The 27,634-nt window shown below is 40.3% G+C and overlaps 1 protein-coding gene across 1 annotated transcript; it reads right to left on the bottom strand.

Annotated features, from left to right (window-relative positions):
- Nucleotides 1-2,998: 2,998 nt before the first annotated feature.
- CGRRF1 (cell growth regulator with ring finger domain 1) lies at nt 2,999-27,634 on the bottom strand. Its single transcript, XM_056134251.1, has 6 exons — nt 27,408-27,634; nt 16,658-16,797; nt 4,598-4,775; nt 4,294-4,441; nt 4,080-4,187; nt 2,999-3,857 (listed from the first exon to the last, which is right to left on the bottom strand). Exons 1-6 carry the CDS (start codon nt 27,509-27,511, stop codon nt 3,549-3,551), a joined length of 987 nt encoding a protein of 328 aa, XP_055990226.1. The 5' UTR covers nt 27,512-27,634; the 3' UTR covers nt 2,999-3,548.

A 27,634-nucleotide genomic window follows, 5' to 3' on the forward strand; every position in this document is an offset into this window, starting at 1 on the left:
AAATAAAGTTTTTAAGCTCTTCCCCCATACCAGATTTAGACAATAAGAACTTTCCTAGGCGCCAACTAAAGAAGAAATAGTCTCTGAAGAAGGTGATCAGACACTTAATAAGTCTGTTAAATTTAGCCCCGGCTAAGATTTATATGAAGCACAAATAATTTATATGATCAAATATTCTACCTACTAATCCATTAAAATACAATGTTTTTATAACTGTTTTCACAAAATGTCATTTATTCACTGCCATTGGCAAATTCTGACATTAGCCTCTAGTAGGCTTCTTTTTCACTTGATTAACCTACCAAGTTCCTCATATCACCACCAAGGTTAGGGAAACAAAATACTTCAGCTGCAACAAGAAGAACAAATTACCTTTAAGAGTTGTGAAAAGTGAAAGGTAAATGAATAAACAAAATATGTGCAGGTATATGCATACACACAATGAAACAGTATTCAATCTTGAAAAGAAGATTCTGATACAAGCTCCAACCTGGAGGAGGCTTCAAAACATTCTGAAAAAGAAGCCAGACACAAAAGGATAAATATCATTCTACTTAACTGAAGTATCTAATCAGATTCACAGAGGTAGAAAGTAGAATAGTGTTTACCAGGAACTAAAAGGTGGGAGAATAGAGAATTACTATTATTACTTACTGTGGTATAAAGTTTTAGTTTGGAAAAACTTTTGCAGATAAAGGTGATGATTACTACAATGTGGACATACAATAATGCCACTGAATTATAACTTAAGAATAGTTAAAATGGGACAGGGAGATGTAGAGTCAAGGGCACATGCCTTGTATGCACAAGAACTCTAATTTGATTCCTGGTACCACATAGCTTTCCAGCCCATACAACAACAGATGTGTTCCTGGTGGCTCTCAAGCACTATCAAGATGACCTGGTGACCCCCAGCATCACTGGGTCTGAGAAATTATTGACCTGTGAGGCCTGGTTAGGCAAATATCACCTGGAGATGGCCTCTGGCCCCCAACACACTAATTAGATAGCACCCCCATTTTTCTAATGGTTAAAATGATAATTTTTGTTATTCATATGCATGTATACATATGTACATATACTAATTATAAAGTTTTTTTTTAACTGAATAATACTACCCATGGGCTGGAGTGATAGCACAGCGGTAGGGCGTTTGCCTTGCACGCAGCCAACATGGCCGACCCGAGTTTGATTCCTCCACCCCTCTCGGAGAGCCCGCAAGCTACCGAGAGTATCTCGCCTGCACGGCAGAGCCTGGCAAGCTACCCGTGACGTACTCAATATGCCAAACACAGTAACAACAAGTCTCATGATGGAGACGTTACTGGGCCCGCTCAAGCAAAATCGATGAACAACAGGAGGACCGTGTGAATATTACCCGTGGAATCTGTCTCAGATGAGAAAACAACATAGGCAGTGAAAGGAAGGCTGGGATGGACAAAGTGACCTCCAAGTATTTACACAATTCAGACCACAAAGTGAGTTTCCAAGGTGAACTGTTATGCACCTGTTAGGCAGCTACAGCAGGGACTAGTTTGGTTTTGATTTTGTTCTAGTATGGGAGCCACAACAGATAATACTTGGGGGTTTTACTCAGCCACATTTGTGGGACTATGTGGGAGCTTTTAACCATCCAGCTTCCATGGCAAGGTTGGAACAGCAGAGTTTTAGGGATTCCTAAGGTAGAAATGGGCTGCTAATTAGCCATTAATGTCCCTCTCATACTCAAAGGTAAGATTTTGCTCACTGAGACTCCCAAAAGGTATCTGGATTCTAGAAGGTCTTTATTACATAACTATTATTGAGCATGGATGAAAGTTAGGCTTGCAAAATGAAGAACAGGGGCCTGAAGAGATAATATAGCAGGTAGTGTTTGTCTTGCATGAAGCCAACCCTGGTTCTATTTCTAGCACCACATATGGTCTCCTGAGCCCCACCTAGAGAAATCCCTGAGCACTGAGCCAGGAGTAAGTTTTAAGCACTGCCAAGTGCGGCTCCAAAAATCCAAAAATAAAATAAATAGAGGTAGGTAATGGTTTTTTGTGAATACAGTATCTGATGTGGATGAAACTATTCTATGTAGAAATACTGATACAAAGATAAGGCATTATTCTTAATACAAACAGGAGATAAAGGGTTTAATTGCCATGATCTAATTTCTTGGTGAGTTAAAATGATTTCTCTTATAGATACAGGAAACTATGATTTACCTTTTTCTTCTTAGCCACGTTGAAGAGATGGGGAGCTTTTTTGCCTACCAGAATCCTTAGCTCTTATCAGGATATAATTAAGATGAATAAAGTGACTTATGAGTCAGAAAGATATGGGATTTATTTGATTTAAAAATCCACTAGAAATAAATAGTTTTTGTTTTTTCACAGGGGCTGGAGCGACAGCACAGCGGATAGGGCGTTTGCCTTGCATGAAGCCGGGTCGGCCAACCCGAGTTCGATTCCTCCGCCCCTTTCAGAAAGCCCCGCAAGCTACCGAGGGTATCTCACCCGCTCACACGGCAAGCCTGGCAAGCTACCCGACGTATTCGATATGCCAAGTAACAAGTTTCACAATGGAGACATTACTGGGCCTGCTCGAGCAAATCGATGAACAACGGGAGGTCAATGACAATGACAGTTTTTTCACAGTTTCGGGAACTGGACCCAGAAAACAAGGCATGTGCTCTACCTCTGAGTCACATCCCTGGCCACATATTTGTTTCATCTAATGATTTTTCTGACAAATCTCCCCACCCTCCCAATTTTGGATGAATTCAATGTAAAGGAGGAAATCTAAGGAAAGATATTGAGTATCAACATATTTTTCCCTGGTAGATAACATTCTACTAATCTACCCATATTTGACAATAAATTTAATTATCAAAAACATTTTTATTATCCACTTTGTGATTAACTGCCTCCTATACATGAGTATCATTTGAACCTATGACACACCGGGAAGATCTAGAATTGGACTTTGTGTTTTATAACTTAAGCTCTGTTAAAAAAAAAAAAAGACCTATGCGTATGTCTTAATACTATAATTATACAGAAAATTAGAAGCCAAGCAGAGAATATTTATCAGACTGATATATCAGGGAAGGATATAAGTTAGAATCCCTTTCCAACTCCTTTGTAAACTGGGAAACACCCAATTACTTGAAGACAAATTCCATTTTCCTCCCCTAATTAGACCAGATTATACCTAAAGAAAAGCATTCAGAAAACTTATAATTTTTACCTTGTTAAATTTTAGATAAATTGCTTTTCAGAATTTTCTGAATCAATACTAAATGAAATCCTCTAGCTGGTAAAAGGCCAAACATTTACATTCTTCTCAAGAGTTGCACAAATTTTGTATGTATTAACACAGATGGTATCCAGTATGAGAATTAATTTTCACCACCCAAGTACTATACAAATAGAACACTGAAATAGAATTTTCACTGACAGTCAATATGGTAGATTCCATGCCATGATAAATTCCAAGGACACAAATCACTGCATCCTCAGTAGAAGGTATACTTTTCAGTTGTAACATCCTCAAAGGGCATTTCAGTTTGTCTTATCTTGTTCTTTTTTACTGCAGAGTGCAAATGATTCCTGAACAAACTGCCTGCACATTGGGCACTGCCGGAAGTACTTCACACAACCATCACATAAGCACGTGTGTCTGCACGGCAAGAGCACCCAGTTCACAGGTCCGTTCTGGCAGACAACACAGTCTTTGCTATTTTCCTCTGGAGGTTCCACTTCACTTTCAGACAGTCCAGCCCTTTCCAACAAACTTTGTTCTGTGCTTCTTGCTTCTGGAGAGGAACTGCTGGCAGGAGTGGAATTATTATTTGCAGACATGAAGAGTTGCTGAAAAGCAAAGAAACTAATTTCAACCACATGACAAATAGCAATCATGCTTTATATCTGGGGTCATGAGAGGAGCTCAAAATGTATGAGCTCTACCCAACAGCAAATCAAGTGAGCCACTCTGACTAACTGAAAAATAGCACACCCTCTTTATAAATCATAAATATCTTCTTGAAATTCTACAAACAAGAGACAGAAATGAGACAACACAGTAAGACTCACCTTAAGATCATGAAATTGACCTTGAGCCAGGAGCAAATATTGGTATAATATTCTGCAGGAGAGTTTGTAAGTCTTATCAGGAATATGAATCACTAATATCATGGAAATCTAAAATAAAAAATGAACACTGGGTATTGTTTATTGTCATTATTAGTTCAAGGAAATGCTTCTCAAATTAAATATCATAAGTGTCTACAACTTTAAGATGACTTACAATATCATAAATTTCTCGATCATCCTCATCAGCTAAGGTTAACAGTGCAACCAATGGAAAGCGTGATCTGGGCACTGTCCCAAAGTCTTCAATTTTTGTATCTCTGGGTAACTGGCAATATATTTCTTCTTTGCTGTCCTTTTTAATGCTTTTTGAAAAATGTAAAGGTAAATTACCATTATAAAAAAAATGCAGTAACATGCCAATGGTGATCCATAATAATTTAGCAATATGTTATTTTATTCATGAAGCCTAAGTGTTCAAAATGTTCATATGCTAATGGATATGTCAGATAAAAGGATACAAATACTGTTCTTGGTAGAGATATTCACTATACAGAGCATCTTCCAATGCCTGGGGAGTGCTTATTCGGAAGCAATGAAAGTGCTTCTGCAGAGCTTCATAGAATTTTTGAACACTGCACCCCCAGTAGCATGTCAGGAGGCTATCTTCAAGGCAGTCTGTTGTCAGAGTTATGCCAGCTGTAGAAAACAAGACAATTACTTAATGTAATTATGCACAGAGAATAACAAAAGCATCTTTTTGGATGCTGGCCATGCTAATGGCAGTAAAGGAACTCATAAAAGGATCTATAAATGAAAGATCTGTCCTCTTAAGACAAGATGAAATTTTTAAAAAAACCCTCAATGTCTACACAATTCTGAAGCAAGATCCAAAAACGTTTCTTATTATTTATACATGTAAGCTCAGAAATGTTCAATTTACATTTTGGGGGGGGGGGGGGGGGCTTCAAGATATTTTTCCCACACATTTTAATAACCCATCACTCTAATAGCATTTACAGGTATTTTCAACCACTGCTTTCTGGGCCAGTGCCAGTCCAGAGATGAAAGAAGATGGAAACCATTGATTCTGCATATAAAGTTCAGAGCTAAGGTCTTCACCCACTGAGCCACAGAGTGGTGCCAGACTGCAGGTGTTAAAAGGTTGAAAATCACTGGCCAGAGAGATAGTACAATGGGGAGGGTTCTTGCTTTGCACATGGCCAACCCGGTTTCAATACAGTACCCTGAGCCCTACCAGGAGTGATCCCTGAGCACAGAGCCTGGAGTAATCACTGAGCACGACCAAGTTTGGACACAATACAAAATAAAACAAAAGTAAACCATTGGTATATATCATCCTAACTAAAACAAATAGTCATATGGTCTCCAAAAGAAGATATACACAACCCATAGTGAGCACAAGATGATCACTGAAAAAGAAAAAAAAGTTAGAAAAAAAAAAAAGCTTTATTAACAGGAATGCACTCTGCTGTCTTACAATCTTCCATGTACTAAGTCAAGTATTCTGAGGAAAGAATAGGGAGTCCATGACATTTTATCCGCCATTAATAGCCTAGTTTCATTTAACCACTTCATTCATTTGTTAAAACATTACAATTTGAGTAAATAACAGATTAAGTGGATAATCTGAATAAATTATATAAACTGTAAGTGTTCATACAAATGGTATACTTTGCCTTTTTATTTAGGACACACATGGGTCTTAATACACACAATCTACTATTTTTTTCCCCCAACTCATGGCACTTGTACTGACATCAAGTTCAAGGGGAGCCACATCCACTATGTCATACTGCTGGCAGTAAAAGTTGCAACAGAGAGTGCTGACTTCCTAGTGTATTTACTAGACCAATGGGAACACTTTCAATTACTATCTCCTGCTCTCCAGCCTTGCTCTCTGAATCTCCCTACTCACAGATAATTCAGTAAGCTCCACAGAGTCCTTTATCAGAGTCATACTTGCCACTTTTCTTCTCAGTGTTCAAGAGCATACACAAAATTGAGGCAGATTCTCAGAATGTGGAGTAGTAGAGACATAAGGTAATTGTAACTAGAAATAACCGCATAGATAATTGGAGTAGAATTATATTTCAAGTTGTTATAAGATTCCAATTATCAGTTATTAACTTAAGAATGAAAAATTCAAATTAACTATTTTTAATGATCTATCAAATAGTTGAATAAAAATAGTCCATTAATAAAAGTTTGAAATACATATAGCAAAAGCCACCATGTATTTTTTCTTTCTATAATTGTTGAAGTTGACTATGCAAGGTAAAAAAAAGTTAAAAACTGATAGGGAAAGTGAAAACGAGGAAAAAGAACATGTAAAGTGAGAAAAGAAACCCAGAAAATAATTACTAATATTACTGAATTACTCACACAAAAATAAGAAAAATGTTAAAAGATGTACACTAGTAGCAAAAGTTATATAAAAATGCCATAATGTACCCAAAGTTCATCAATAAGGAATTACATGAATACAACGTTAATAATACAATGAACTTTTATGCAGCTCTTAAAGGACTGAGGTATATAAAAATATCTGTATGTATCTTTAAAATTTACTGTTAACTGTTTAGAATCAGGCACAAGACAAGGTAGCCCACTCTCATCCCTTCTATTCAATATAGTATTAAAAGTACTTGCCATAGCAAGTAAGCAAGGAAAAGATATCAAGGGTACCAGATAGGAAAGGAAGAAGTCAAGTTTTCACTATTTGCAGATGACATAATACTGTATTTAGAAAACCATATAGATCACCAAAAAAGAAAGAAAAGAAAGAAATTCCAAGAAACGATAGATTTGCACAGTAAAGTGGCAGGCTACAAAATTAACAAACAAGTCCATGACTTTCCTAATATACATATAGTGAAATAGAACAGAAAGATATTTTTCTTAAATCCCACTCATATTTGTGCCTGATAAATTAAAGTGGCTAAAAATTGGCTTAACTAAAAAAATGAAAGGCCTATACAAAACAAACAAAAAACTAAAAACAGTACTTCAAGAAATGAAAGACTGGGGGTATGGTACCACCAGCAGGCCAATCTGTACCTGTGAGGCGAGGGCATCAGCAGCCTGATGGTGACTTCAGACTTCCAGATACCCCAAAATTGCTGCTGTGCCTTTGGCCAGACCCCAACAACTTGGGGCAAAGTTTACCAAGAAAGTAAACAGCCAAAATTTAGGTATGTGGGAGACACACCCACAAACCACCTCCAGCTCAGCTATATAATTGGAGGCAAGGCCTCTCTGGTTCCTGATCAAACTGCTTAACAGTCATGATCCCAGAGACTCAGAAACAAATCTCGAAACCCAACGGCTGTTGGCAGAGATACATCTGGTCCCCACAATAGATTAACAGTGCCGGACCAACTAGGGGGAAAGGGTGTTGTCCCTCCGCCTGCTCTCCCTTGGCAGCTCGGTGGCCGCCACTTTCCAAAGGCCACTGGACAGTCAGATTTGGGCCCTTAGTGACGAGACATACAGAGCTTCATGAAGATAAGAGTGGAGCGGCCCTTTCCTCCCCACCCCAACAAGACCCCGAGTCGCCAGCCACAAACGGCCTCTCTGGCTCCTGATCAAGATGCTTAATGGCCATGATCCCAGAGACTCAGAAACAAATCTTAGAACCCAGCAACTTTTGGCAGAAATGCATCTGGGCACCGGCACCGGGCGACCCCAGGTGGGAATAGGTTTCGTGCCTTGGTCTGTTCCCCCTGGCGAGCCAGTGGCCGCCATCCTCTAGAGGAGGCCCACAGTGACGAGACACACAGGACCTCATAAGATGGGGGTGGAGCCGCCCTTTCCTCCCTTTCCTCCCTGCTCCAACAAGACCCTGAGTCGCCACCCACAAACGGCCTCTCTGGCTCCTGATCAAGCTGCATAACGGCCATGATTCCAGAGACTCAGAAACAAATCTTGAAACCCAGCGGCTTTTGGCAAAAATGCGTCTGAACCCTGCAGTAGGTTACTGTTACAAGGCCACCCCAGGGGAGAAAGGGTGCTGTCCCTCTACCTGCTGCCCGCTGGTGGCTCGGTGGCCACCATCCTCCAAAGGCCACTGGACAGTGAGGTTTGGGCCCGCAGTGACAAGACAAGTGGGGCCTCACGGGATGGGGGTGGAGCCGGCCCATCCTCCCCATCCCAACAAGACTCCGAGTCGCCACCCACAAACGACCTCTCTGGCTCCTGATCAAGGTGCTTAGTGGCCATGATCCCAGAGACTCAGAAACAAATCTCGGAACCCAGTAGGTTTTGGCAGAAATCCCTCCAGATTTAATTGTTAAAATTTTGGAATCTCAAAATTGCACAGCCACTACTGCAGCTGTGCAACATCATATGTTATTCATAACCAGCAATAGAAAACAAATTGTCTACTGTTGCCTTTTCGGCAGATCTGAGTGTTGGGGTAAAATCCCAAATAATAATGGTGGGTCTGGTGTCTAGATATTGAATGTAATCCAAGTAGAGAGAGAGTGATGTGGAAATCATCTCCCCCCAGGTAGGGGGAGGGTGTGGGATGGGGGTATACTGGGGTGTTTGATGGTGGAGAATGGGCACTGGTGAAGGTATGGGTGTTTCATTGTATGACCGAGACATAAACCCAAAAGCTTTGTAATTGCTCTCAAAGTGATTCAATAAATAAAATTATAAAAAATGGGGGAAAAAAAGTAAGGTGGAGTTCATGCCCAATCGAATCAGTCTAATCGGTGGCTGAATAAATAGCAATACTCCTACATTTAAAAAAAAGAAGAAAGAAATGACAGAGGACACAATAAAATAGAAACACATCCAATACTAATAGATTGGGAGGATTAACACTATCAAAATGGCAATATTCTCCAAAGCATTCTATAAATTCAAAGAAGTCCCTATAAGGAGACCCATGCCATTTTTCAAAGACATAGAGCAAACACTCCAAAAATGTATATAGAACAATAGACCTCCTTGAATAGCTAAAGCAAACCTCGGAAAAAAAAATGAGAGTTATCACTTTCCCCAACTTCAAACTGTACTATAAAGCTATAGTAATTAAAACCGCATGGTATTGGAACAAGGGCAGACCCTCATATCAATGGTATAGAATATAAAACCCAGAGTCAGACCTAAGGTATGTTGTCAGTTAATTTTCAATAAAGGAACAAAAAATATGAAATGGAGCAAGAAGTCTTCTTCAACAAGTGGTTCAGGAAAATTTGTTAGTCACATGCAAAAAAAAAAAAAGGAACTCAGACCTCTGTATATTGTTATGCATAAAAGTCAAATAAAAAATGAATTAGAGACCCACATATCAGATCTGAATCTATAAGCTGTACAGAGGAAAATGTAGGCAGAACTCCCTATAACACTGAAAATAAAGGCATCTTTAAGGATGAAATACCACTGATCAAGCAAGTAGAAGAAAATATAGACAGATAGGACTACATTAAACTAAGAAGCTTTAGCACCTAAAAAGAAAACAAAGAATACAAAGACAGCCCATGGACTGGAAAAAATCATTTGCCCACCACTCATCGACAAAGGGTTAATATTCAAGATACATAAAACACTGGTAGAACTCTGCGAGAAAAAAATCTAACCCTATCAAAAAATGAGAAGAGATAAACAGGAGTATCTTCAAAGAAGAAGTAAAAATGGCTAAAAAGCATATGGAAAAATTGCTCTATATCACTAATTATCAGGGAAATTAGAAATCACCTCATACCACAAAGACTGGCACTTATCAAAAAAGAACAAGCACAACCATTGTTGGCAAGGATGTGGGGGAAAGGGAACTCTCATTCACTACTGGTGGGAATGTTGACTGGTCCAACCTTTTTGGAAGACAATATGAACATTCCTCAAAAAAAACTAAGGAATTGAGCTTCCATATGATCCAGCAATTCCACTCTTGGGAATATACCCCAAGGGCCCAAAGCACAATGCAGAAAAGATATCTGCACTCCTAAATTCATTGCAGCACTATACACAATAGCCAAAATATGGAAACAATCCAAATTCCATGAACAGATAACTGAATAAACTATGGTACATATACACAGTGGAGTACTACTCAGTCACAAGGAAAGATAAAATCATGCAATTTGCTGCAACTTGGATGGATCTGAAGAGTATCATATTGAGTGAAATCAGTCAGAGGGAGAGGAACAGACTCAGAATCATCTCTCTCATGTGTGGAATATAAAGAAACTTCGTAAGGGAATATCAAATGCCCAGTAGCAATAGAAATGAAGAGCAGGTGAACTGGTCTTCAGGAGTAGGAAGCCTGCCTCCGGGCCAGGGGTGAAGGGGATCAGTTAGGGAAGGGAACACTAGGATAACAGAGGACAGGAAAAGTGCCTGCTATAGAGGCAGGCTGTGGGGTGAGAGGGTGGAGGGTAGTGGGCACTGATGAAGGGATTAGTATTTGAGTAATATAAACCTGAAACTCAATCATAAATATCTTTGTGACTTTGTAATTCATGGGGTTAAATATAGATATAGATATAGACAGAGATATTTTCATTACTGACAAATGAAAATAAATGGGAAAAAAGTAAGGTGGAGATATGTACAGCATACTACTGTTCATCTCAATGGAGAGGATATCTATCTATATCTCTCTGCTAAAAAAGAACAACAGGTGAGGCTGGAGTAATAGCACAGCATCGGGTATTTGCCTTGCATGCAGCCGACCTGGGTTTGATTCCCAGCATCCCATATGGTCCCCGTGAGCACCGCCAGGAGTAATTCCTGAGTGCAGAGCCAGGAGAAACCCCTGTGTGACCCCAAAAAGAAAAAAAACAATGGGCCCTCACCCATTGCCACCATCATATCAACTCACCCATTGCTCTTCACATTCATGGACTAAATATCGAAGGAGATGTAAGCCAAGCAGCTGAAATTCATGGACATAATAGCTCCACCCCACCCCCACCCCCCTGCCCCAAGCTGAAAATTCTGGGTGCCCTTGGGAGAGAGGCAGGCTGAGTCCCTGTCCTGCCAAAGCCCCTCGGCCACACCCACATTCCACTGCTGCCGCCATATCAATAGCTACAGCCTAAGTCCTGCGCTTCAGTATAGAGCTCTGCAGACTCATTCCAGTTCTAAAGATCCTGAAATATCTGGGACGAGTAGCCACATAACAACACCTCCAGTGTCCACTAACAACACCTCCAAATTCCACAGTACTGAAATTCCAGTAGGATCACACCAAATTACATGAGAAAGTAACACAGAAGCCAACTAAACTCAACAACAAAACCAACAATTACACAGAGGGCTCAACTAGTGACAAACAGATTAGCAGATCCTCAAAGACTTAATAACCTGGTGGTGAGATTTAACAATTTTCACAAAGTTTCTTTTACTGAAGTACTTTTGATAATTCCTTTAGCCATCTGGTTGTGGCAAGCAATATAAAACAAATTATTGTGTGCCTGCTATGGAGCCTGGCGTGGGGTTGGTTGGGGAAATGGTGACAATGGTGAAAGGAAGGTCACTTAGGTGGTAGAATTGGTGTTGGAATAGCAAAAGCCCCTAACAACTGTATTATGAACAACTTTGTAAACCATGGTGTTTAAATAAAATTAAAAAAATTAATACATAATTAGAAAAAAAGAACAATAAAGGATATGCCTCTTAAAAAATTCAATTTCTAGAACATATAAAACTACTTTATTTACTCTGTTAAAAGAATGAGAGTTTCAGTAATTCAGAACTATATAAAAGACCTGTCTATAGATGTTATGGTCTTGATTAAAATGGAGAAGGCCCTCCCGTTGATCATCGATTTGCTCGAGCGGGCCCAGTAACATCTCCATTGGAGACTTTGTTGTTACTGTGTTTGGCATATCGAATACTCTCGGTAGCTTGCCGGGCTCTCCGAGAGGGGCAGAGGAATCGAACTCGGGTTGGCCATGTTGGCCGCTTGTAAGGCGAACGCCCTACCGCTGTGCTAAAAGTGTCAGAGAATACCAACAATAGGAAATTAAGCTGATTTATACTTAATAAGCCTCTCAAATGAACATTTTAGGTTACTGAAAATGAACTATAGAATTAAAGAAATTCTATTTCCACAGCCTTTCATAAAGTTGCCCGGGTTTAAAAAAAAATTTATTAGAGGTCCAGGGATAACACGGTGGCTTAAAAATGCTTACCCCATAAGGTCATAGGTTCATTTCCCAGTATTGCCACATGCACGAAGGGTCATCCCTGCAGCTCTGCCATCTGTGATTCTCTAGTGCTGCAAGAAACTTATACACTGTGGCTAAGTGTGTATCAGGGCCAAGTGTATAATTAATGTAGCCTGATGTGTGAGTCCCTGTAAAGCATCACAGCTAAAATGTACAAGCACCACAGCCAGAAGTGCATGCAACACCTGTTTATTGTAACAATGAAGGAAAGGAAGTAAATAATTTTAAAGTATTCATTTACACTAAATAATGATAATACAGCACTGTATACATGGCCAACACTCAATAACCAGCACTCCATATGGTCCCCGCCAAACTGCATCAGAAAGTGATCCCTGCATGCAGAGTCAGGAATAAGCACAACTGGATATGAACCATAAATAAAACAAAAGTTCAAATATACCCAGCTGCTACTTTTGCAAAGGGGGTTCCCATTCTTATATTTTCATGATCTTCTGAAATTCAGTGTCCACACAATGATACCTTCAATCAATAGTATTAACACAACAAAGACATAGCCACAAGCCAAAACACTCAGAATCCAAATGAAGTAGCATGGCCAGTGTGTGATTTCTCTCGGCATGTCCAGCACTGCCTGGCCATCACAGTCAAGTAAGGCAGTGTAAAAGATAGATAGGCTAGCAAAACACTGTGTTGTGTGTATATCAGACGGTGGGGCGGGGAGGGGGAGGGTAGTGCATGACTATAGTCAAAAACTTGAGCCAATATATAGGAAAAACAATTGGGCAGAAAGACCTAAGTCTCCTGGAAGAATTTCTGTAAAAGAATTACTATACAAGAAGACAAGGCTGAGGATAATGAAAGAGGAGTTTAAATGAAAACGTTAGGTTTGTAGGGAACAGAGGCCCACACAGTTTTCTAAAATTCCATTCAGTTTGCCTAGCCCTACTGCTTTGTTGTTCACTGAGGGGGGCTGGAAGGAGGGGGGAAGCTATTTACAAAAGGACAGTCAACTGCCGCACCAAATTAATTCAAGTCAACTAATATTCTGAGTGCACACTTTCAATTTCATTATAGCATATCTCTTGGGAACTCAGGAACATCACAAATTAAAATATGGTACATTATTATATAACAGGAAAAAACCAACAACTCACCACTAGTAAAGAGGACACAATGACTAAGATTAAAACTGAAAGACTTTCTGTTTATTTTCAAGTAAATCAGGCATCCCAAAGTTCCCTTTCTTTCCTATGTGCAAAGCACCTTGCATAAAACAGTGGAAAAGAGCTGGATTTTAAATGTTCTACAACCACATGAAATCACCTTTTAGAAATTTGATCATCGCTTAATATATTATTTCAGTGTCCTATTGAGATATTTCTAATGGCTCTCACCATTTCACAGTTTAACAAATAAATTTTATCCTTCTGAGTGCAATTTCCACCAAAATCTTTCTTCTTTCCCCATAGAAATCAGGGAATGAATGATTGGTATTTTTATGTGCTTTAGCAATTCTTTTGTAGATTGGCACCTGGTGTGCTGGACAAAGCTGAGAGGTCTTCTACTTACTGGTTATCTTTTCATTTGTTTCTAACATGTACTCTTTACAGGGTGGCCTTAACACATGCAATGCAAGTGCAGGTGCTCTACCACTGAACACAACCTCATATCCCCACCTCCTGACACAAGGAGCCAATGTCTGTTTACTCTCAATGCCTCAGTTTTGACTTTTTCAATGTTTTTATAACTTCACAGAGGAAAAACTGTGCCCAGATCAGAATCAGAGCCTAAACATGAAATACATTAGACCTGTGACTGACCCATCTCCTCAGCCTTTATATCATATCTTAAAAATTGGTCTTCCCGGGGCTGGAGTGATAGCACAGCGGGTAGGGCATTTGCCTTGCACGTGGCCAACCCAGGTTCAATTCCCAGCATCCCATATGGTCCCTTGAGCACCGCTAGGAGTAATTCCTGAGTGCATGAGCCAGGAGTAACCCCTGTGCATCGCCAGGTATGACCCAAAAAGAAAAAAAAAATTGATCTTCCCAAGTGAAAAATGAAAGAATGAACCCCTTATAAGTTGTTCGGGGGAATAAAAGATCTCTAGTTCCCATTAATTCGTAGGTTAAAAGTACAAAATAAGATTTTGTACTTACCCCTAGGAAACAAGATGTATTCAAGTTTAGTAATACCCAGGGCTTGAGAGGTAACACAGGACTTAAAGTACTTGCCTTGCATCCTGCTGGCCCAAGTTCAAATCTCTGGCATTAGATAAAGTCGCCCAAGCACAGCTAGAGGCCATTCCTGAGCACAGAGTCAGGAATAGGCCCTGTGCCCCACCAGATGTGCAAAAAAAAAATATTTTGTTACTACCTGTTGAGTAGGTACACGAATATTTGACAACTTATTCTGAAAGTTAGAAACAGGAAGATGACTAAACAAGATTTGTCACAGATGCAAAGGAAGCAGGTTGAGAAGGAAAGCTAATCAAACTCTGTTAAGGCAGCATTAAATCAAGCTTGAAAAGTGTTCACTGAATTTTATGTGAGTGGAGAACACAGGCAAAAATCAGACTGTCCCACTATGAGGAGTAAAAGAGAAACAGGCGAGGAGGAAGAGGCAAATGCAAATTACTTTTAAAAGCCTAACTCTGAGGGAAAAAGAGAACACTAGCTAGAGTAACAAAAGTTGGAAAAGTTTTCAGACCATTTGTTTGAGATTCCAAAATTGTTTCCTTTGTGTGTCTGTTTTTTCCCTACCATGTTTCTTTATATCTCACATATGAGAGAGACCATGTTATATCTATCATTCTCCCTCTAACTTCATTCATCATGACTGACTATGCTACCAACTGCCAGATCCATCTAAGTAGCTGTAAATTGCATGACTTCATCTTTTCATACAGCCCAGTAATATTCCATTGTGAATATGTACCATAGTTTCTTTACCTATTCATCTCTTCTTGGTCACTTGGACTGTTTCCAGATTTTTTGGTTAATGTGAATGGTGCTGCAATGAACAGAGGATTGTGAATAGTGCTGCAAAGAACAAAGGAAACAGAACCTGAGAACTGGTTTTCAGTAGAAAGCTCACCATAGGGGAGAGTGTGGGTGGGGTTGGGATGGGGGTGGGAACACAGGGAAGATGGTAGAAGGAAGTGAATACTCTGGTGGTGGGTGTAGTGCTAGATTTTTTATGGATAAGATAATACAAATAACAGTTTTGTAAACCACATTGCTTAAAAACATTTTTTTTAATACCAGAAAGGTAAACAAATGTACAAAACAATCTTCACAGACGACAGCTGGGTCTAAAACAGCCTACCACATCTCTGCTTAACTCTTATACAAGTACTTCAAAATCCATAAGTTCAAACCTTAATTCATACTCTTTGGCTTTATTCCTTAACTAAGTAACAGGAGCATCTATGGAGAACCCAAGCAATGACCCAAGTCTTCCTGACTCAGCCCTTCCCTGGCACATCAAAATACTTTGTCTTCTAATGCTAGTCTGTTTTTATCTCCCTACCTTGGTTCTTGCTTCAATCTAACTAGAATTGCTCCTAATCCTAAGAGATAAATTATCTATTTACTTTTCAATACTAATTGTGATTACGGTGGGGTGGGAGAGAGAAAGGGAGATGGGAGTAAGAGGGAAACAAGAGAGGGGACTCGGAATACTTCTTTCATAAAAATTTCTGGGAAAATGTTTCCCCAAAATGTTAGCACCTTTAACCATTTCTTTCCTTCACTCTCCTGGGTCCCTAATTCCTAGAGAATCATACAGACAATTTATTTCTTCAACTACAGAAACAAACAACTACCACCATAAATTAGTATTTTATTTTCAATTTGGGGGACATTCTGTCAATGCTCAGAATTTACTCCTGACTCTGTGCTCGGAGATCACTCCTGGTAGGCTAAGGGTGCCAGGAATTGAACCTATGTCAGCTATGTGCAAGGCAAGCATCCTACCCACCATACTAACGCTCTACTCTGCTCCCCAAATTAGTATTTGAAACCAACATAATAACAAAATTTCTGTTAAAAGACTTTTTTTTATAAGATTAGCAAATTTACAATAACTATGCTATGCTACACCTTCCTTATACTGTTCTCTGCACTGAAAAACCAACATAAATAAAACAGCATACTAAAACAATGTCTTCCTATTGAAGCCTAGGACACTTCAATCTTTTCATACAAATACTTCTGTTTATTCAGTGATAAAATAGGAGCAATGTTTGTGAATTGTTAGTCTTTGTATATGTAGTATGTACTATAGCTCCTATAATAAAATAAGCATTCAATAAATGTTTAAGTCCAATCAAAAAAATCAATATAAAAGAAAGTTAAAGGGCTAAGTAGGGGGGATACAAAGGGAAAAAAAATTTGAAAAATTGCCACCTACTTGTAATTGAAGCTGAAGATGGATTAGTGATCTCTAAGCCAAAAGGATTCTTGACTTGTCTCATTTGCTTTTTGAAAACTCTTGTGTTGAACTGTGTTTCTTCCGAATTTCTCAGAATTACTGGAACATCCCAACCAAACCTGAAGGCAAAAATAAAATAAAATATAATTTTAACAGATGGAACAAACTTATGTCATATGTAAAATACATTGTTATGCCTCATTAGTAAATCATAGTTATTCAATTTACATTATCTTGAAAAATTAATCAAGTTAAAAAAAAAGTTAGAGGTCCCATTGAATTGCAATTATTTTTTAACTGGTTAAATCAATATACTCTTGGGGCCAAAGCGATAGTAAAGTGGGGAGGGCATTTGCCTTGCATGTGGCCAACCCGGGTTCGATCCCCAGCATCCCATCTCCCCAGCACCTCCAGGAATAACTTCTGAGTGCAGAGCCAGGAGTAACCCCTGAGCATCACTGGGTGTGACCCAAAAAGCAAAAATAAATAAATAAATATACTTTTGCTACTAATATTACTGTTAATAATAAAACTTTATTGATTATAGATATATTACATGCCCATGACAAAAGAATGATTGGATTATTAAATGTTTCTAAGTGATGAGCAATTACATATTTAACATACAAACTAATATATATATATATATATATATATATATATATATGCCTCTCAGAGAGCTCGGCAAGCTACCGAGAGTATCCCCACATGGGCAGAGCCTGCAAGGTCTCCGTGGCATATTCAATATGCCAAAACCAGTAACTATAACAGGTCTTATTCCCTGACCCTGAAAGAGCCTCCAATCATTGGGAAAGATGAGTAAGGAGAGGCTGCTGAAATCTCAGGGCTGGGACAAATAGAGACGTTACTGGCGTCCACTCGAGTAAATCGATAAACAACAGGATGACAGTGATACAGTGATGAAATAACATTTAAACACAAAATTTTTCAGTTAATTAACACATTTTCTGCTTTCCAGTGGAATTCTTAGATGAAAAAGCATCTAAGTTTGGGGCTGGAGCGATAGTACAGTGGGTAGGGCATTTGCCTTGCAGGTGGTCGACCCGGGTTTGATTCCCAGCATCCCATATGGTCCCCCTGAGCACCACCAGGAGTAATTCCTGAGTGCATAAGCCAGGAGTAACTCCTGTGCATCGACGGGTGTGGCAAAAAAAAGCCAAAAGGAAAAAAAAAGCATCTACGTTTAACTTGATTTAAATAAAATAAGACAAATGAATGTGCATTAGTTAATGTGGGGGCTTTTACATGGCACAGTTAAATTCATACTTGGATACATCCTCTTCTCTTTAAACGCACAGCAGTAGAATAGTAATAATAAAAGGAAAATCAAAGAGACCCACAGAAAAGAGTAAATTGTTGTATTTAGACAAAGGAACAGTAGTACTCGGCAACGGAAAAGGAGAAACTATAATTCCATCTATAAATCTCCAAATCTCTGTACAAAGGAAGTCTTTCAGTGCAGAGAACATGCTAATATATGCTTCTGTGATGGGAAAGTGAAGAGAAGGAAAAACTAATTTATAGAAAAAAAATTCAGATGTTTGCTTCTGGGGGTATAGGAGTATGGAGTGACGTTAGAGACAAAGAAAATCTGGGGACAATATTCTATATTTAGTAGAAGTTTGAATTGTATTGATGATGTGCCTGACAACACTTAAAATTTGATAGTAGGAGAGACAGTAGAGAGGTTATGGTGTCTGCTTTGCAAGATGATTGGGGTCCATCCTCCGGCACCACATACGGCCCTGCAAACCCCTCCAGAACTGGTCCTAGAGCAGAGAGTCAGGAATAAGCCCTGAACACCACTGAGTTTGCTCACCCCAAAATAAAATACAAAAAAAAAAAAGTTTTATTGTTTTGGGCCACACCTGGCAGTGCTCAAGCCAGAGGTACATCTGGAGGGTGCTTGGAGCAGAGCAGACCATGTGCATCATAAGGATTCGAACCGCTGTATAATGGTTGAAACCACATACAAGGCAAGAGCCTTAGCCTCTGTACTATTGCTTGAGGCTTAAAATTTAATTTTAAGTGAAAAAATCTCAGAACATATGCATAAAGCTAATATCAAGAGAAGGCCAATAAAATGAACAAATAAAACAAAAATTTATTCAGGTGACTTTAGTTTTATAGAACTACTACCCAAGGTCCTCCTTTTTACAAAGCTGAAAAATTAAGCCTCTAACCCATCAAATTATTAACAAGTAAGTTCACTGTGTCCCAAAATGAAGTTCAAAAACATTTAGGACCAAATCAAGCAAAATTCTACAAAGTTTGGCATCCAAGTAACAAACTCAAAGAAACAAGAAACCATAACCCACAATGAGGAGAAAGAGTAACCAATAGAAATAAGTCCAGCTATGACACAGACACTCCAATTAGTAGACAAGGGCATCAGAATATCTTCAGTTAGGGAAGAGAAGATGGTGGTGCCACAGCCAGCAGGTGTGAGAGCTGGCAGAGTGGCAGCAACTCTCAGCGCTCTCAACAGCAGGGCCGATGGGCTCATAAAATTTCTGCACGGATGATGTAAGTGCCCTTTAAATATTTTTCTCTCAAAAGAGTGGCTTTAAGTGGAAGCAAACTGGCGCCTGTGGAGCACCAGCTGGAGTAGGGCTCATGAAGACGACAGCTATGGGCAGCAGTCGGCGGTGGCGACAATTTAGCATGAACGAACAGGGCTCTTTGAGCCAAGCTGGCACTACCCTGAAGCGCAGGACCCAGAGTTGACGGGCCACCCTGGTTCCCACCATGGGAGGCCGGCTCAGGCAACTCATGGCTGGCAGGGCATCCCCGCCACTATTTCTTCCCCGGACCAGTCTGTACCACCAGTGCCACCCACAGCATATTAAGGAGGAAAAGCTCCCTGAGAGCCAATTGTCCAGAGAACGAGGGTGAGGCTGTGTGCCCCCTGGGCAGGTTCTGCTGGACTGGTGGCTACAGCCCACCCAGAGCGTGTAAGCCGTGAACGTAGCAGCCCTGGCCTCGATCCTGGGGGACAGGGGGCAAGGGCATCAGCAACCTGATGATGCCCTCAGTCTTCTTGACAGCCCCCAAATCGCTGCTATGCCTCTGGCCAAATTCCATCAACTCAAGATCAAGTTTTCCAAGGAATTGAAAGGCCCAAAGTTAGGTATGTGGGATTCACGCCCACCAAGCACCAAGCTCATTTATCTGCCTTGCTCCAGAGACCCAGCCAGTCATTCCTCTGATCATCATGATCAAGTGCTCTCACAACTTCCAAGTACTTTTCAGACATTAAGTTAAGAAGGAGGAGTGATGAACACAAGATAGAACCTTCCTAAGACAACCACAGAGAACTCTTGCCTCTTCCTCCTTCTCCTTTCAACTTGGAGTAAAAGAAAGAAAGAAAGAAAGAAAGAAAGAAAGAAAGAAAGAAAGAAAGAAAGAAAGAAAGAAAGAAAGAAAGAAAACAGGAAACAGAAAAACTTTTGGGCCAGAGTAACAGTACAGCTGGTAGGGAGTTTGCCTTGCACACGGCCAAACTGGATTCAGTCTCCAGCATCTCAGATGGTACCTTGAGTGCAAGGCAAGTGCCTTGACCCCTATGTTGTCTCTGTGTTCTTCATCATTTCAATTATTCCTTCCTCTCCCATCCTTTGGATGTGTGTGTACGTGTGTGTGTGTGTGTGTGTGTGTGTGAAAGCCTGTGTGTGTGTGTGTGTGTGTGTGTGAAAGCCCTTTTCAAATCCTTATTTCATCTTCCCATTGAATTCCTTGTTTACTTACAGAAAATTTTTGTATGTTCTGAATCTAAGTGTTTTGTTCAGCTATGTCTTCATACCTCCTACCACTTGCCTTTCCATGCTCATAATGGTATATTTTGACAAACAGAATGTGTAACACAAAGTCATTCACTTGACTGACGTTAATCAGGTCACTTTATGAGGATAATGCTTTGCTCTTTGTCCCCTCCCCCATTATTCCTTATCTAAATTATATCCTAACACTACATTTCTGAATTATAATCACAGAAATTTTTTTAGTCTGTCCTCTTAAAGGAGTGAGGCAAGCATGGCCAGAGCAGCCAGTACTTGGTCAAGAGTCCTTTTCCGACTTTGCCAATCCAAGTACCGGATATTCTCATCATTTCATGGGGTGAAAGGGAGGGGAGTAGAATTCATTATGTAACAAAGTGAAAAGAGTGGCTTGACATTATGGTCTAATCATGCCCCCTGTCCTAAACTTTATTTTAATGTTATTTAAGATCACGTGCACAGTCTTGGGAGCAGCTGACACAATGAAAATTTATGTTGAGTTCAAGACTAATCGTAATGGGAAATTAATGGGAACCACATTACCTCTTGCAACCTGAGTAAATTTATAACTGGACAAATATATCTATAGCGTTTTATTTAGCAGATAATGCAATATACAGAGATGATTTGGAGTAAGGTTAAACACTGGAGACTGGTTGAACAGCAATCCAGCAAGCCAACAAAGGGGTTACGTGGAATACCAATAAGTAGACCAAGTGATGTATCTTTGACCTCCACTCTTATACTCAACATTTCTTAAAGTTTCCATAAAAATGTGGATGAAGAAATTGATGACTGGGTTGGGGATGTAGCTCAAAGGTAGAGCCTTTGCCTTGCACACTGGACGCTAAAAGCTCAATCTAGCACATATATATCCAAAATACTGGTGTTTTTGCATCAGATCATGGCTATTATTCCTTCTAGTGATGTTAGAAATAAAATAAAACAGTGAAACAGAAAGCTGAATTTCATCCTTATCTTTGCCAAATCAGAATCATTTTGGCAATTAATACAGTATGCCAACTAAGTATGTTCCTTAACATTTGTTTCTCTATATTTTCCATTCTCTTTCCTTTGCTATTTCAATTTTATACAAAGTCTTCTGCATTTTCGTGTTTTCCCATTAATTACTGTTATTGTTTATAATGCTTAAAAATTTCGGCCTCACAATAACCTATAGATTCCCAATTCTAAGGTGTTTTTCATATTGCCTATGCCCTGCACATACTTTCTCAGCTTCTTTTTTTTCTTTTTTTTTGGGGTCACACCCGGCAATGCACAGGGGTTACTCCTGGCTTTGCATTCAGGAATTACGCCCGGCAGTGCTGGGGCGGGGGGGGGAGGACCATATGGGCTGCTGAGAATCAAACCCGGGTCAGCCGCGTGCAAGGCAAACACCCTACTTGCTGTACTATCACTTCAGCCCCTCTCAGCTTTTTGTTAGTAGCAAATCAGTAGAACTGACTTCCTTTCCTGTCTGGACTCTCAATGAGTCTTTCAAGAATATAGGTTACATTGAGACTAAGGTCTTTGTCCAGATGTAAACACTTTTATCACCCCTTCTGCTTTGAGTTCTACTGCCAATTAAAAACACAAACACACTGTGATGTAGGGGACCTTCTCGCGCATGCAGTATGCCAAGGCAGTACTTTCATCAGTTCACTGGATAAATGATTTGTTCTTTCTTAGAGTTGCAGAGTACTAGAAGAGGCTTTTGTTATGTTTTTCTGTTTGTTTTTTACGGTTTTTTTTTTCTTGTCCTTTGTTGGGAGGGGATAGAGGTGGTGGGGAAGACAATAACTCAAGTGAGGATTCTAGCTCCAGACCCAGAATGTTTCCTTCTTTGCAGTAACAAGTTAGCTATCCCTATTATTTTTTACTCCCAGGGATTCTGTAACCCACTACTTATTACCAAAGATCCAAATACTTTGGCCAAACATTCTCTGCTTTGCCTCTCAGTACCTATTAAGGAACTTATACCCACTGCTACCCCTGCAGAGGTGTTGCCACTATACCTCACATTAAGAAATCCTCACTAATGTCAGTATCACCATCATCACAAGAGAGGACAGGAGTCAGAGATCTCCAAGGATACCTGTCTTTTCTCAGGAGAATATTTCTCAGCTTCTGTAAAAAGTGTGTCATCCATGTCCTGTTGGAGGATGTAGCAAGTGAATGGGTGTGTGGGTTGCACACAATAAATCTAGTCCATGGATCAGAGAGATAGTACTGTGGTAAGGCATTCACCTTGCACATGGCCAGCCCCACTTAAAATCAGTCCCCTGAGCACAGAGCACAGACCAAGTCCTGAGCATTGCCAGCTCTGACCCCAAAATAAAGCAATAAAATAAACCTTGTATAATATTCCTAGCTACCTAAGTCTTCTGGTTCCTTTCTAATTATTCTAGGAAAGTTCTGACATGGTTAGTCTTATTAAATATAGGCAATCTCAGAGTCTAAGTCCCAATAATCAAGCAGAAGACTAGGTACAGAATCTGTAAATAAATTTGATATTATCTAGTATTATATTCTATTGTCTTAGCTTAACATAATCCTCATATACTATAAATAGTTCATATATATATATATATATTCCTTATACATAGTTCCCCAAGTTCCAATGGATAAAAACTAGCAAAATTTTGCGAGTACTTTAAAGACTAGGCTATTCCCAAATAGATTTTTGCTCCTGTTCTGTGAGCAAGATGAGACCTGGGCCTCTGGGAAAATGATAATAAGAGTAAGTCTTAAGTATAGATACCAAAGCAACTGTCCTATACTATTACAGGATCTTCTAAGCAAGTGAAGGCAGGTTTTCTCAGACTCAGAAAACAAACTGCTTCCATCAATGGAAGAGGCTTGGAGTACACGTGTTTCCAGATTCTCAGCTTTGTCCAAGTCTATTTAGACATTCCTATTTAAATCTCAAGGTTCTACTCCTTCCCAATGGATATTCTAAATGAGTCACAACAAGGCTATGTATTGTGACCAGCACAATTAAAACTGCCTAGTTTAGCTCCATAGCCACATGAAATAAAGTACCTTAGGACCATAGACACTCTGACTAATTCTTGATCTGAGTGTTAATGATAAGGACTTGTCATTTCTTTCTATTAGTATGCCACTGAACACAAGCAACCATCCCTTCCTTCTCTCAGTCCTTCAGTCATTTCTGTCCTGATTGTCAAGTGATTTAGGCACCCAGTTTCCCAAGATTCTTACTTGAAAAATCATTTCATCCCAATCAACCAAGGGTATTCACCTGATTGGATGTGATGCCAGAGCATGCCATAGATTAGTAAAAATCCTATTTTTCATTGACAAGGAGCTGAAACTATGACCAAACTAAACCCTAGGTAACAAATTATAGACTTCTACCTCCCCACCCTATTCTTAGTAACAACTCCATAATCATTATCTTTAGTAATCCAGCCAAGAGACTAAAAGCACACAAGGAATTTCAACAGAAAGGATTTAAATCCCCTTACCCCCCCCCCCACCAAAATGTTATCCAAATGTTGAAGAGTTGAAAAGGCAAAAGATGATACTAATTAATCAAAGGATTAATAACAATTGCCGGGTGGGGGAGGGACGGGGGAACTAGCACTACTTGGACAGAAGTAAAAGCAAAAGAAAACAGCTTAAAACTTAGAGGAAGGATCCTGATGGAGCTAGAACGCAGATCTCAGGAAAAGGTCTAGAAAGTCAATCTGTAATCTTGGCTTAAGTTAGTTAAAAAAAAAAAAGTGGAAAAAACACTAGTTTATCCTAGTTTATCTATATGGCCAAAGCTTACCCAGAGAGAATGTTTGGGTTAGGCCCAATCTGGATGGAAGGGATGGAAGTAACTGGAACTTACATGATCTTATGGCTCCAGGCAGTGCTTAGCCAGGACTTCCAGAAGTTCTATAAATATCTGGGTTTCCACTCATGTAAAAGTCATACCTACATACACAAAGTTTTTAAACCAAATCATAGCCCTGGTAATGCTAGGACTATCTAGCTCTGTATGGTCTTTAAATCACTAACAGGAATTTCCTGGAGCCAGAAAGAGTGCATGAGTTAAGGCGCTTGCCTCGACATAGTCAACTCTAGTTCGATCCCCAGCACTGCATACGGTCTCTAAGCACTGCCAGGAGTGATCTCCGAGCACAGATCAAAAAGTAAGTGCTGACTCATTTGTGGGATACAAGAAAACATAGTATGAGACTAAATTCCCAAGGAGAGTAGAAACAAGGGTCAGGACAATTGGTTCACAGTTGGAAGCTTGACTCAAGTGGTGGGGGGAGAATGCAGTTAGGATAAGAGAAGGGACCTCCATGACAACGATAGCTGGAAATGATCACTCTGGATAAGAAGGGCATGTTAAAAGTAGGTAAATGAACAAACATGATAAGCTTTTAGTACCTATATTGCAAACTATAAGGTAAAAGGTAAAGGCCCTCCCGTTGATCGTCGATTTGCTCGAGCGGGCCCAGTAACGTCTCCATTGGAGACTTTGTTGTTACTGTGTCTGGCATATCGAATACTCTCGGTAGCTTGCCGGGCTCTCCGAGAGGGGTGGAGGAATCGAACTCGGGTCGGCCATGTTGGCCGCTTGTAAGGCGAACGCCCTACCCGCTGTGCATAATGCCCAAAATGAGAGAGAGAGAGAGAGAGAGAGAGAGAGAGAGAGAGAGAGAGAGAGAGAGAAGTGCCTGCCATAGAGAGGTAGACTGGCAGGGGGTTAGGTGGCAGAGGAAACTGGGGGCATTGGTGGTAGAAAATGTACACTGGTGAAGGGACGGGGGTTGGAATACTGAATGACTGAAAACATATCATGAACAACTTTGTAACTGTGTGACATGCTGATTCAATGCAAAATAAAAAATAAAATTCAAAAATTCAAAAAATAAGTGCTGAGTATTGCCAGGTATGACTGCCAAATAACAAAAAAAGAAGTTCTTGACTACTTTTCATCCACAGATACTGCCATTAACATTAATATGGCCTTCACTCACTTTCTTCTTCCCAGTCCATAGATAGCTATCTAAGATAGATTAATTGTTGGCTCACTTAAAATTAAAATGTAAAAATATAATCAATTGGTGCTGGCGATATAGTACAGAGAGTAAGGTGTTTGCCTTGCATGCGATTCTATCTCCAGCGTCTTATATAGTCCCCAGAGCCCAACAGGAGTGATCCAAGGGCAGAGCCAGGAGCAAGAATTAAGCACAGCAGTGTGTGGCCCAAATATATATAGTCAATTATCAAATAGTTACTACTTTCCTTAGTGGAAGAAAATCACACTTCATTAAGAGAATGACATTATAGTCATTAAACACTCCTAAGTTAGGGCTGCTTTTCCTAATTAACCATTACCTTCCAACTTCCAATTTCAAACTTCCTAGAAACAAATAATACTAATAAATGTAATGGGTCAAGAATCAGAAACTATCAAGAAACATCCCCCTGACCACAAAAAAAGCAACTTCTCCTTCTGCTGCTAGTAAGGTCCGGAGCAGTGAGAAAACATCAAAATGATATCACTGTCACTGTCCTCCCATTGTTCATCGATTTTCTCCAGCGGGCACCAGTAATGTCTCCATTGTGAAACTTGTTGTTACTTTTTTTGGGGGGGGGGCATATCGAATATGTCACAGGTAGCTTGCCAGGCTTTGCCCTGCAGGTGGGATACTCTTGGTAGCTTGTCAGGCTCTCGGAGAGGGATGGAGGAATCAAACTGGGTCGGCTGCATGCAAGGCAAACGCCCTACCCTATGCTATCACTCAGGCCCCAAAATGCTATAACCATTCTAAAGATGACATCTGGTTTCAGAAATTAATAAGGACCTTGTATCCTTCCCTTAAACACATATCTGTAATTAAAGCGTTGATTTACTTAGTTTTCACAGACATTTCGGGGGAAAACAGCATTCATCAAACTTTTTACACCTGCGAATCAGTACCTGTACTGCATACTGGTCCATCAACTGCCCTTATAACCTAGGAAGTAACCAGTGGTTTTCAACCTCTCTACACGCTGCATTAACACATCTCAGCCTGGACCTCTCTGCTCCAGTTATGTTCTCTGAATCCCTTCCGTTCTTTGCTACATATTAACTAACGTTACAAGATAATCAGACTTCAAAATCCAGCTCAAGTCTCTCTCCTCAGCAAATGGATTGGTTACAAAAAAAGGGGGGGGGGGGGATTTCAACTAGCTTCTCTAAAACCTGAGACAATGGCATGTTCTCAAGAGAGAAAGTTTAGAATCTCTGGGCTGGAAAGTAGTTCAAGGTTACCCAACACTCGGTTCTCTTGTCCCAAATAAACTAATTTCCTCTCTTAATGTTACTTATGTCTCGGGTCTCTTTCGCCTCTCAAATTATGACATTACAATTCCCTCTAGTAAATGTTACATTCCAAAGGCATGGAGTATGTGTAGATACTACCTTCCCAAATGGTAACCGAATTCATTTGTAAATTATGCTGAAAGGTCTGCCGTCCAGCACTCCGGTTCGAGCTGGGGAACAACAGTGCACAGTCTGATTACTGCCCAGCAGAAATTTGATTCCGTGGGGACACATAGCCGACCCCAACCCTGAAGAGCCGCCTGCTGGACAAGCATTCTGTCCTAACACCACACTTGGGCCTTCCTGGCAGTTTTATTATCTAAAAACAAAGCTGGGGAATAGACCTCAATCTGGCACCACCCCCAGAGGATCGCAGCGAAGGGGACCAAAAAGTGTGGCAAGGGCAGTAATGCAGGTGATGGGTTCACCCTGTTACTATCCAGGGTCCAGCAGGAGCTCCTGGTCCCGGCTTCCGGAGAGGTCAAGGCACCCCAGCCCCACAAACTCCCGGCTCCGACGTCCTTGGATGCTTGTTGTGACCCCTCTGTCCGACTGTCAGTCCCCTTGGTCCCTTGCCACTGGCCCCTGGGACACTTACCATCCCAATACCAGGCCAGTAGTCACGATGAAGCAGGTAAAGACCACCGCGATGTAGAAAAGCGGCGAGTATTCATAGAGTGTTACTAAAAACACCGCAGCCATCTGGGTCTCCTAGGCTGAGCCAGGGGCTAGCCACCTGGCTCAACTCTACCCGGCCCCGGTCCGGCCGGGGAGAGTCACTACGGTGCCCCAGAGTAGACAAACTTGGTCGGTCAACACTCGTTT

The sequence above is a fragment of the Sorex fumeus genome, unplaced genomic scaffold (assembly GCF_029834395.1).
Source record: "Sorex fumeus unplaced genomic scaffold, SorFum_2.1 ptg000098l, whole genome shotgun sequence".
Taxonomy (NCBI): Eukaryota; Metazoa; Chordata; class Mammalia; order Eulipotyphla; family Soricidae; genus Sorex; species Sorex fumeus.

What these genes read in the sequence shown, in the direction of transcription:
- CGRRF1 (XM_056134251.1), bottom strand. Translation starts at nt 27,511, where the DNA reads ATGGCTGCGGTGTTTTTAGTAACACTCTATGAATACTCGCCGCTTTTC. An exon ending in ATCGAGAAATTTATGATATT is followed by an intron (nt 4,188 to 4,293) that starts GTAAGTCATCTT and finishes TTTTTATTTTAG; the next exon opens with ATTTCCATGATATTAGTGAT. An exon ending in GTCAATTTCATGATCTTAAG is followed by an intron (nt 3,858 to 4,079) that starts GTGAGTCTTACT and finishes TTTGCTTTTCAG; the next exon opens with CAACTCTTCATGTCTGCAAA.